At 38.9% G+C, this 12,111-nt stretch overlaps 1 protein-coding gene across 1 annotated transcript; it reads right to left on the bottom strand.

Annotated features, from left to right (window-relative positions):
• Nucleotides 1-1,910: 1,910 nt before the first annotated feature.
• On the bottom strand, nucleotides 1,911-9,484 carry SRD5A3 (steroid 5 alpha-reductase 3). Its single transcript, XM_089526973.1, has 5 exons — nucleotides 9,285-9,484; nucleotides 7,767-7,939; nucleotides 6,736-6,930; nucleotides 6,130-6,252; nucleotides 1,911-3,689 (listed from the first exon to the last, which is right to left on the bottom strand). The coding sequence occupies exons 1-5, from the start codon at nucleotides 9,482-9,484 to the stop codon at nucleotides 3,430-3,432; spliced, it is 951 nt and encodes a 316-aa protein (XP_089383099.1). The 3' UTR covers nucleotides 1,911-3,429.
• Between the last annotated feature and the right edge of the window lie 2,627 nt (nucleotides 9,485-12,111).

The raw sequence follows: 12,111 nt of genomic DNA, 5'->3' as shown, positions 1-12,111 counted from the left end.
TTGTTGAAACAGCTTCACTGAATGACTACCAGTTCATTTCTGGGCACAATTCAAACTGCTGGTTGTGACTTGTAAAGCCCTATACAGCTTGGGTCCAGACTATCTGTAGGACCGTATCTCCTCATACAAACTTGCAAGAAGTCTAAGATGTTCAGAGGAAGGCTTTTTCTTGGTCCCACCACCATCACAGGCTCGCTTGGTGAGGACATAAGAGAGAGCCTTTTCGGTGGCTGCTCCCATACCATCCCTTCCACAGGAGGCTAGGCTGGTCCCCTCCCTGCTTTCCTATTGCTTGGACCAGAAGTGTTTCAAAATTGGGTTTTATTTTTTATTTTATTATTATTATTAGATGATGGGATGTAAGTAGTGTAGTACATACTGTATTTGTGAGGCTGGGCAGAGGTGTGCGTCCGGAGAGACATGAAGATCTGTGAAATGGCAGGAATTAAAGTGTAGTGCTTGGTGTGAATCCACACCTCCCATTTCACAGATCCTCACATCTCTCTCCAGCCTCACAAATACAGTATGTGCTATGATACCTGTATTCCAGAATCAAAGCCTCAAAGTGTCATGTCAGTGCTCAAAAATCTTGGGATTTTGGACCATTTTGGATTTTCAGATTTGGAATGCTCAACCTGTATAGGTTGGCTTAGGCCCGGGTTACTAACGGGAATGCATCTCCCTATACAATCCGCCCCACACTCTTAGAACAAGTGGGAAGAACTTGTTAGGGGTGCCAGCATCCAAACATGTTTCCACTTCCCAAAAAGCATTCAGTATAGCTGCCCCTAGACTATGGAATGGACTCCCAGAGACTCGCCTTGTTACATCCTTGGAAATTTTCAAGAAGGCTGTAAAGTCAGAGCTCTTTCACCGCTCATACCCCTCCTGACCTTCTATGAAGACCATTGGTATAGAACGAGAGCATCTGACCCTGTGATTGATTGATGTTTTATGTTTTTAGCTGTGGTTTTAATTGTGTGTTAACTAATGTTGTAATATCGTAAGTATTTTTTAACTCTGTTGTGATCCCGCCTCGATCCATTGGGAGAGGTGAGAAGATACAAATAAAAACTATTATTATTAATATTATTATTATTATTATTTTAAAAAGCACACTTATTGCACATTTTTCTACCACAACCACTTAAGGGCTCATTTTAAATAAATACATCTTTGTCTGACAATGAGAATAGACCAGAACAGGGAGGCAGGCAACTGAACTTCTCTTGAGAAGGCGTTCTATAGCCTAGGAGTAGTTACTGAGAATGTGCCCTCCTATGTTTCTATCAGACATATTGCTGTATTTGTTAGGCTTCGTGCATTACATCGGTTTCAAATACCCACTTGAAACAATAAGATACTTGAAATAGTTTTGGTAATAGGACATGGAAGCTAGGAGTTGTGCCAAAAGCTTCACAGTTTTACAATAGGATTTGAATTCAGCTGAAAAGGTGACCTCATGCAAGTGTTCTGAGAGACAACTGTGCGTATGAAATCTTAATTCCCTCTGTTAAAATAAGGTTCTAAGTTCCGCCGGCTAAGAGTGTCTTGAAAATGTAAGGGCTGAATAAATGAGCAGATCTTCCAGATAATGAGAAATTGCATGCTACACATATTTCCTAGGCCTCAGAGAGCAGGGTTTGATGTCCTCCATAACTCTTTACTCTTGACCTCAACTAACCAAGATGACATTTAGAAATTTATGTACAAATTACGCAACTGCATGTCACAAAAGTCAGCTTTTCTTGGCACAGCATTTTGTTTTCCTAACAATGCAAAATGCCTCCACAGAGTTTTGCTTTTTCTTACTGTTGCTATATATGTGGTTTTAAAACTGCTTTGTAAAGATTCTAGTTCCTGTTGCAAAAAGTAAACTGTACACTATACTTTATTTGTCCCCAACAGACTGGTAGTTCAAGCTTTTATTAAATATGTATAAATAGTATATTTTTATCTCTATACAGTAGATGACAAAATAGTGCAAAATAGTTTTATAAAAACAGTGTATTTTCTGTACCAAATGAAATTTGATATGAAATGTTCATTCAGAGCACTAAAAATCTACAGTGGCCTGGTACCTCATACAAAAACTGAAAACCCATATTCACTTAGGTTTAGTACAAGGGTACAGTTCACATACATCAGGCTGTGAGTACCTGCACGAAATTTGCTACTCTTCTACATACCACACAGCAGATAATATTTTCAAGTACCTTGGGCTAAAAGATGCTAGTGGGATCTAAGCTTTGCAAAGTTACTCCTTGAGACGAAAGCTACCATAAGCTTCCAGCCAACATAGCTACCAGCCATGCTTAATTGGGAGATTCTGGAAGCTGTAGACAAAAAAAGTAACTTTCACACATTACAGGCAAGATTAACTTATACGAGTCTTTCAAAATATGCCTTGTGTGTGAACCCAGAACTAGGGAACAGCCCATGGCATAAGTCATACACAGGCATTTGCTTGCACACAGAAAGAGCTACACTGAAGAGGGATATGTGTACACACACAAGCTCTGTTGCTCCCATCAAATTCTCTACACAAGCTAAACATACATTGCTAACTGCATACATATGAACTCTTAAATTTCCAAGTAACGTTTAAATTCACACCTGAAAAGGAAAGATGGATATTCACTGCTTAACTGCAGGATCAACTAATGATACTGCTGTGAATGAATGGCCATTGCAGGCCACTTGAAATCATCAGAGGCTTGCAACACAGATTGTTTTCATTCTCCCTCAAAACCAAGTTGATTTCAGCACACCTCATTCATACATGAAAATGTCCATTACATTTTCTGTAATTTCATTACTGAAGTCAAGCACATTCTTGTGTGAATCAGACTGAAGATACAGAGATTTCATTTTTATCTGTGTCCTGCGCAAACTGGAGTCTAAAAATATGTGAATTCAATCCATTCATATATTACGTTTGGTTCATTCCAGCTATGCAAATAATTCCCTTTTAATGGGGCTATACATAGAAAAAATGGCTTTAGAATTCCAACAAAATAGTAATCTTACTTCCTCCAGAATGTATTAAGAGCTCAGTTTATGCAAAAATAAGTCCCACTTTGTTTAGCATTACTTTCTGTCGAGGTGTATGTGAGATGCAGTTAATGCCAATAGTCTCATATATACTTTTGTTTTGTAGAAGTACTCTACCCAATGCATTGGAAACTGTTCCTGAAAAAACATGCATTAGGAATGTCTTGTGCTTCTCCTTAATGCTATTACTATTTCTTGCTTTCATGTATAGAACAGGACTGCCTATTAAAAAAAGAATTAATTAGGCATTTCAAATCCATCTGCAAAAATCTGATTTCACACAAAGATCCCAACTGATATATAAACCATTGTCCATAGAAAACCTCTTTCCATGTTCTTTTGGATGGGAATTTCAAATTATCCCAAATGAGCAGGCTAAAGGAGGAAGGGTATGTATGCTTTCCTATACTTGGGATAATGTTTAAAGTTGCTCTGGTAGTATTCATGACACAAAACAGCACTCACTGCCTGGTTAAAGAACACATACATCACTACCAACCACCAAGTTAAATTTGTACATCCAAAGATGATGGCCATTGAGATGTATATCAAGAGTTCAGCAAAGTAATGAGGACAAGAGACCATTTCAAACCAATCTCCAAATGGAATGCTGTGGTCCAAGTTCACAACTTTTCCTGGAAATAGACAAAAAATAATAATAAAACAGCACAATAATTAGCCTTGTCAAATTGTCATGAGTGTATACTACTGATAGTGTGATGTACGGCTACTAGGACTAGGATTAAAACATTTGATTTGTGAGGTGTGTTTCTGGGCACAATTTAAAGTGCTGGTTATGATGTCTAAAGTGTTATACAAACTGGGGCTAAACTATCTGAAATACTCCAGTCTTCCTATATGAGCCTGTTTTAGGTTATAAGAGTTTCAGAGGAAAACATTCAGCCAAAGCCACTATGACCGGAGGCAGAGAGAAGTCTTGCTGCACAGCTGATCCCAGACTCTTGAACTCTCTGCCAAAGGAGGTTAGGTTTATCACCTGTATATTATTCTCCCACCAACAGACAAATACAGTATTATTCAGAGAGACCTTTGACACATAAGCTGATCTGTGGCTGAGAGAGGCCTAATTGGTTGATTGCTATCTATCTCTTTTAGTGCTATTTCAAAATAGCTTGAGTATCCAATTTTAATTCAGATGTTATTTTAAATGTGTATTTAATTATTATTAGTTGTCTTTAGTGCTTTTTGTGCAGGAAATTGACTTATACCTTTAATATACCTTTTATCTTGCCTTTCCACTAAAAGAACAGTACTCATTAAAATACTGGAATAATCAGGAAATATCAAAATAGTTTAAAAATCCAGATTGAAAAGATACATCTTCGGACCTTTCCTAAAAGCAACAAGAGTTAGAACTGAAGACAACTCTTGAGAGAAAAAAAACACAGGAGAAACCCAATACAATACAATCTGGGAGCACCATAAGAAAAAAACCTCTCCTGCTTGCTTGTCAAACTGTTCTTTTGGGTGATAGTATTCTCAATACGGCCTCTCTTGAAGATCTTAACATCTAGACAGATATTAAGACAGGTGATTCCTTAGAAAAATTGATTTCAAACCATTCAGGGCTTTAAAAGTTAAAACCAATCTTGATTTGGGCCTAGAAAGCAATTGGCAACCAGTACAGGTCTTCTGGATTGGAGTAACATGCACTTCATACCATGCAGCAGTTAGTAATTTAGCCAGTCTGTGTTGCTCCAATGCTCCTGAACACTCTTTAAGTGTAGCCTTACACAGCACATTGTAGTAATCATGATGCAATGTGACTCAGGAATGGATGGATGACTGTTGCTAAGGGTATAAGCTAATTAAATAATAAAAGGGATAACTTTTTACCACTAAGCAGAGGTATCCAAATTTTGAGCTGTAGATCCTCTTAATACCTTGCTTGACTCACAGATATGTCAGCCAAAAGGTGGGATAGAAATCTAATAGATCCTCAGTACTGATGCTTTTTCAGTTCCCTGTTTACGAATTCAAAAACTATATTCTGTTGATCCATAAGGTCCACTTCCTGTATCAGCATGATCAATTGTGTTCCTCACTTTCTGCAGCAATGGACTTAGGGGCTGCCCTGCATCATTGCCACGGTGACTGCACGACACGGGCAACAATGTGCTCCAAAAAGGAGGTACGAAATGTGGTTCCTTTCCACGCTGCTGCCAAGGTGCCACTAGTGGTCTGGAGCGGCGCGGTGACGTCTCTTGTGCACTGTGCCATTTAAAGGCGGCACATGAGGCATGTTATTGGGGCAAACGCCCAAAATAGCACTAGGAGAGTGCAGAGCATGTGGACGTTCTGCTCTCCCTAACCCTAATTTCGGCCCCAGGCCACTGTAAAGCAGCGGTCTGTACCAGCCTTAGTTGCATCAAGAGCAACAGAACATAAGTCTGCCTGTCTGCCTCAAACCATATAAAGCAATAAAGATGGTGTGAATATGGAAAAATCATGTTTGGAAATCCACCTCCCATGAAGATTGCGAATTCACAACTCCATCTAAAAGTTGCTCCCAAGAGTCTATTTAACAGATCCATTAACCCATACATAATAGTAGGAGAGCTATGTCATTAAATGCGGATCTGTTCCGATCATTTCCAAAGTGGGATGTGGGTTATAACTTAGAGATCAAATGGAGGATGACAGGCAGAAAGTGCTGAACATTTCCAGTACCTGAAACTTCCCACCCTAAGGTCTGTCACTTAGATCTATTGCCTACACTTACCTAAGAGCTCAAGTTGGGGGGGGGGGGGGGGATGCCTGCAGAAGAGAATATTGGGAGACAGAGAGGAGTGGGTAAAAAAGAGGGTGCAGCTCCTCTCAACTACACATTCCACTTAGCTCTTTGAACTGAACCCCTCTCCCTACTTACACATGATTGGGATATATCTTCATTTAAAGAGACAGCAGTCTGCTATTGTTCCATCATATGTACACTCTGGGTTTAAATATTTCCAGTGATTCATCAGAAAGACAGTTGATATGGCTAGTGCTGTAATATATTTTTACATGAAAGGATAAAAAAGTGTACAAGACAAAAGCAGAAAAATATCTTACCTGATTTATTTTTTCTAAGATTAGCTAGAATCACATGGCATCTATGTTGATGAAAAGAGGCCCAAATGAACATCAAGAGTCCTACAGCATGATACCAACGGACTGCTAGTTGTGGATCTTTGCCTGCATTAGGCAGAAATAGGAAATACTTCAGGGTGGAATTCAATAAAACTCAATATCTAAGCAACATAATTAAGAGAAAGTACAGAGACAATGCAGAAACATTATATGCCTTGGTAAGAAGGAATGTCTTAGCCTGGACTTAAGATTTGCTAGGTAGGCTCTAGGCATACCTCTTACAATGCAGGCTGGGTTTCCAATCACTGAAATTCCTCTCCCTTATAGTTATATAAGACCAGAACGTTATGACCCAATGTGCAGCTAGAATACTGAACTGGGAAGTGAGTTATCAAGTTTCTAGTACCCTCTGGACCATGAATCTCATCAGTTAGTCTTGGGCAGTCACTTTCTCTCAGTCTGACCTACTGTACAGGACACAGTGGAGAGGAAGAGCTTGTTGGTGGAAAGGTGGGATATAAATGTACCAAATAAATAACTAAATACAGTTACGCTTCAGTTAACAAGAACGTTAAAGACAGAACATACCTTCCCGGACATTGGCTGGCACTTGACATAAAACTGTCAAGCCCACCAGAACATAGTAACAGAGTCCAAAGCAGTACTGTACGATATGAATGACACCTCCAGAGAATACGCTGATATGAAGACACTCGCGTAATCGCCTACAGCTATTTAACCAGACAAAAAGGCATACCAGGAAAGCAGACAGGGATTCACCACCTAGAAATCCAACATAGGTCACTGTGTAAACAATCCATCTCTTCACCAGCATTACTGAATTTAGTCACAGAAAAAGTTTCATTAGAAAGCAGGTAAAAAGAAGTAATATTTCTAACTGAGCAATGAATTAGCATGCAGAATTCTACGTAGCTTTAAATACTAGTGGAGAAAATTAGGCATGTTAGAAGTTGTTCCTTTACTGCACGTACATTCTGTATGAAAGATCTTGGCCACTTCAGAACAGTGAATTTCTGTAAAATAAATAGTTTCTTCCCATCTATGTGACTTCACTCTGCTGTGAGATTATCGTTCAACTAATTTACATGTTCATAAAGAGCTCTTCTGGGATAGTAGCAAGAGAGAATAGTAGTATTAGTAACAGTAATATTAGGATATAAGTGGTGGAACACATCATAATAAGGATAGGATTTCTACAGTCCTCCAGATGTTGAACTGCAGCTCCCAGCAGCCCTAGCTAAACAAAGACAGACAGACAAAGTCTGCTGCCACATTGCAGAACTAATGCAGTTTGACACCACTTTATTTGTCAGGACTCCATCCCATGGAATCCTGAGATTTGTAGTTCGTTGTGGTACCAGAGCTCTCTGACAGAGAAGGTTAAATATCTCACAAAGCTACAAATCCCAGATTTCCACAGCATTGAGCCATGGCAGTCAAACTCCATTGATTCTACGGTGTAGATACAGCCAAAGATAGGAACAGCTGCGTTCAACAACATCTGGATGGCCACAGGTGTCCCATCCCTGGTTTATATCGAACATCCTTCTTGAAAAGAAAAACCTGGAGGATTTTACGCTACAAACAAAAGTTCATACCATTCGCAGAAGCAAGCATGCCTCCATCTTGGTAATGTATTACTCCATCAAGAATGCTGAGCAGTTCCTGAAGCCAAATGGGGAAGGGCCATGATACTAGCAGGCTTTGCAGAAGCAACAGGAGCAGGAAACCATTCCAGATTACAGATATAACATAGAAGTGATAGAACCATCTGAAGAAAAAATAATCATTTTCATGATTAATTTACTCTAATAACCTATAAAGATCTACCAAATCCCACATATCCTCATAATCGGCTATCTTTCCTACAGCTAGCACAGCACCAACAAAATCAGATCAGTTAGTCAATTACAGTGTGGAGTACATCTGTTCATGTTATGCCTTGCTCTATTATATTCCAGGCCATTCTCTTCGCTTCCATGCCCCAAAACCAGCTAGTCTGTCACCGCCGTGGAACATACTCAGACCGAAATGGCTTGTTTCTGATTCTTCTGCAAACCTCAGGATTCCCCATGCTTGCCGATACATCCAAACCTGTGCATGGCTGGAACTACTTTGGGTCCAATCGTGGGCACCACAATTCAAAAAGGATGTGGACAAGCTGCAGCCTGTCCAGAGAAAGGTGGCCAAAATGGTGAAAAGGTTTGGAAACCACGTGCTATGAGGAGTAGCTTACAGAGCTGAGTATGTTTAGAGAAGGTTAAGGGGTGGCATGACAGCCCTGTTTAAGTATTTAAAGAGGTGTCACATTGAGAATGGAGCAAGCTTTTTTCCTGCTACTCTAGAGAATAAGATGCAGAGCAATGGATTCAAGCTACAGGAAAAAAGATTCCACCTCAACATTAAAAAGAACTTCCTGACAGTAAGAGCTGTTCAACAGTGTAATATATTGCCTTAGAGTGTGGTGGAGTCTCCTACTTTGGAGGTCTTTAAACAGAGGCTGGATGGCCATCTGTTTGGGGTGCTTTGATTGTGAATTCCTGCATGGCTGAGGTTGGACTAGATGGCGCTTGGGGTCTCTTCCAACTCTATGATTCTGTATAAGTACTTTGAAGAATGTGTTCACTCCATATAGACTAAGGAAAATAGAAGGAAAGAAAGTAATTGCTTTGCTCAGTGAGACGTTAATTTCCACTGGAAATGGGAATTCCCAGGATACCCTAGCACTGAGCCAGGGCAGTTAAAGCGGTCTCAAAATGGATTATTTCTGCAGTGTGTTTTGCACCTTGGGCTGCATCCACACTGGAGAGATAACCCGGTTTGGCACCGCTTTAAGTCTTTGTCTGGCTCAAGGCTATGGAATTCTGGGAGTTGGAGCTTGTTGTGGGGCCCAACAAACTCCAACTCCCAGCATTCCATAGCCTTGAGCCAGACAAAGACTTAAAGCGGTGCCAAACCAGGTTATCTCTCCAGTGCGGATGCAGCCCTTAGCTTTTTCTAGAGCTCTGGTGCCACAAGCAATTCCCTTTCCCATGATTCTGGAGCCATGGAGGTTAAAGCGGTAACAAACCGCATCGCCTCTGCAGTGTGGATGCACCCAAAGGGGGAAGCGTCACCTCTTGGGGACGTCGAAGGTCTGGAGCCGGGCAGGGCGAAGCCCACAGCCGCTCTTGGTCTTCCCATATCGGAGGAGATCCTGGAAGAGACCCGACAGGCTTAGAGAAGAGGCTCCAGGCGGAGGAGGCTCCTGCAAACGGAGGGCCAGCAGAGCAGAGAGAAAACTCCCTGCCAGCCCGAACCAGAGCAGAGCCAGCATTGCGAGTTCCAAAGAGTGGAACGCCTTGCTTTCAAGCAGCCAATGGGAGTGCGGGATAGAGACCGGGGGAGGGGCTTCGCCTCAGAATTATCCAATCAAACGCGGCAAGGGAATTGCCCTCCACTACTACCTCTACATAGCTCTATCTCCATTACCTGGGCGGGGCTGACTATGCGTTCTCCCTTTCTTATTGGCTCTTCTCCGTGTCACTCAACAAGTAAACGGAAGTCCCGGGATTATAGAGATATGTCAAACAATAGAGTATGACAATACAAACAAACCGCAAGAGAACTGTACAAACCTATATAGGGAGAGCTTCACAAAGTTTAAAACACAACACACGAATATAAAGTGCATCCAGACAGCAGAAATAATCCAGGTTGACGCCATTTTAACTGCCATTGGCTCAGTGCTATGGAATTGCCACCACAAACTACAATTCCCAGAATCCCTCCATTTCTACAATTCCCATATGTGTCCTTCATTGATGCTAAAATGCTATTAAAATGAGATTAACACAAGAGCCATTATCCTGTGAATAACCAGGGAATAACCAGGCAATAAGCAGCAAAAAGTAATTCACAGGAAAATCCTATGAATGATTTACTGCTGCGTCTTGCCTGGGTATTCATGGGTTAATGGCACTTTGATCATGTTTCACCTCGACATTGTGTGAAAACCTTTAGCGCATTTGCACAATAATAATGGGTTATTCATGGGATAATATCACTTTGAACACGATGTCGTGTGAAAACCATTACCACAATTGCAGGATCATACTTCCAATTTCTCCCCATTTGACAAAGCTACAAGTTCCAGAATTCCATAGCATTTAGCAGTTAAAGTGGTATCAAAGTACATTAATTCTGCAGTGTAGGTGCAGCCATGGTCCATCTAATACTTGGGAGTGCGTCTTTTCTATTTGAACACGGCAAGAAAGATTTGGGACAAATGTTTAAATTCTCTGGGTCTTAAAACTGCCACCAAGTTATGGAATCTGAAATGCTAAGCAAGAACAAGGGAAACAGGCTGAGTCTTTCTCACTGTTCTTAGTGTTATGCTCTCAATGGATAAACAAGAATGTTATATCAGTAGTAGCAAAAATCAGTGTTCGCTGGAGGGAAGCGAAGGTTAAATTCCCCTGAACGTCTCTACCTTTGGTTAAATTACAAGCCCCTTTTCTCATTCTTGATCCAATATGATATTTATAGAAGAAACAGACATACATTTAATCAGCTCTAGCGTGCATCAAGCTCTAAGGGAAGGATCTTCCTCAATCCTGATTTACATATACAATCCATATTTAAAATACGCAATTTTAGAACTATTTATTGATTCATTTCATATGAATGAAAAAGCAAATCGAATTATAAATTAGATCAGGCAGGATTTGGGCATTTTGACAGGTAGAAAACCTACGCTGGAAGTTGTATTTTGTGTGGGTGTGGGTGTGTTTGCAACATCCAGTTTTCTACTCATCCAGAAACTGCTGCCATAGTGGCTGAAAAATAAGAAAATGTGTAAATTAAATTTGCTGGAACTTAAATGGTACAGTCATGCCTCAGTTAACAAAACCACTGAAAAAGAAGCTCCTTTTTACAAAGTCTTTTTTAGGGCAACCCAGTCTTCCAGCTTTTCTTGTCTTCTGTCCAGCTGGAAGGGTTTTGTTTTGTTTTTTGCTGCATTGGGAAGATGGTGAAAGTAGGGTTGCCATAAGTCAGGAGCTCCAAACCGGGACAAATATAGGACAGATGTAGGACAAGATTTACAAATGTAGGACACATTTTTATAAAAAATGGAGGACACGCCAAAAAAATAATGATTTTTTAAAAAAATGTGAATATAAATGCATGTTTCTTAGACATGGTCAAAATGGAGGACATTTTGTTATTTAATAACAAAAATAAAATAAAATAAAATAACCAAGGCTGGGTTGAATATATTTAAAAATAAAATAAAATAAAATACCAAGGCTGGTTTGTATATATTTAAAAATAAAATAAAATAAAATAAAATAAAATACCAAGGCTGGTTTGTATATATTTAAAAATAAAATAAAATAAAATAAAATACCAAGGCTGGTTTGTATATATTTAAAAATAAAATAAAATAAAATAAAATACCAAGGCTGGTTTGTATATATTTAAAAATAAAATAAAATAAAATACCAAGGCTGGTTTGTATATATTTAAAAATAAAATAAAATAAAATAAAATAAAATAAAATAAAATAAAATAAAATAAAATACCAAGGCTGGGTTGTATATATTTAAAAATAAAATAAAATAAATACCAAGGCTGGGTTGTATATATTTAAAAATAAAATAAAATAAAATACCAAGGCTGGTTTGTATATATTTAAAAATAAAATAAAATAAAATACCAAGGCTGGTTTGTATATATTTAAAAATAAAATAAAATAAAATAAAATAAAATACCAAGGCTGGTTTGTATATATTTAAAAATAAAATAAAATAAAATAAAATAAAATAAAATACCAAGGCTGGTTTGTATATATTTAAAAATAAAATAAAATAAAATACCAAGGCTGGTTTGTATATATTTAAAAATAAAATAAAATAAAATAAAATAAAATAAAATAAAATAAAATAAAATAAAATACCAAGG

The sequence above is a fragment of the Sceloporus occidentalis genome, unplaced genomic scaffold, assembly GCF_023333645.1.
Source record: "Sceloporus occidentalis isolate IW3139 unplaced genomic scaffold, rSceOcc1.0.p SCAF_5, whole genome shotgun sequence".
NCBI classification, from domain to species: Eukaryota; Metazoa; Chordata; class Lepidosauria; order Squamata; family Phrynosomatidae; genus Sceloporus; species Sceloporus occidentalis.
The sequence above is the reverse complement of the archived record's forward strand: the minus strand, read 5'-3'. Positions and strand labels throughout refer to the sequence as shown.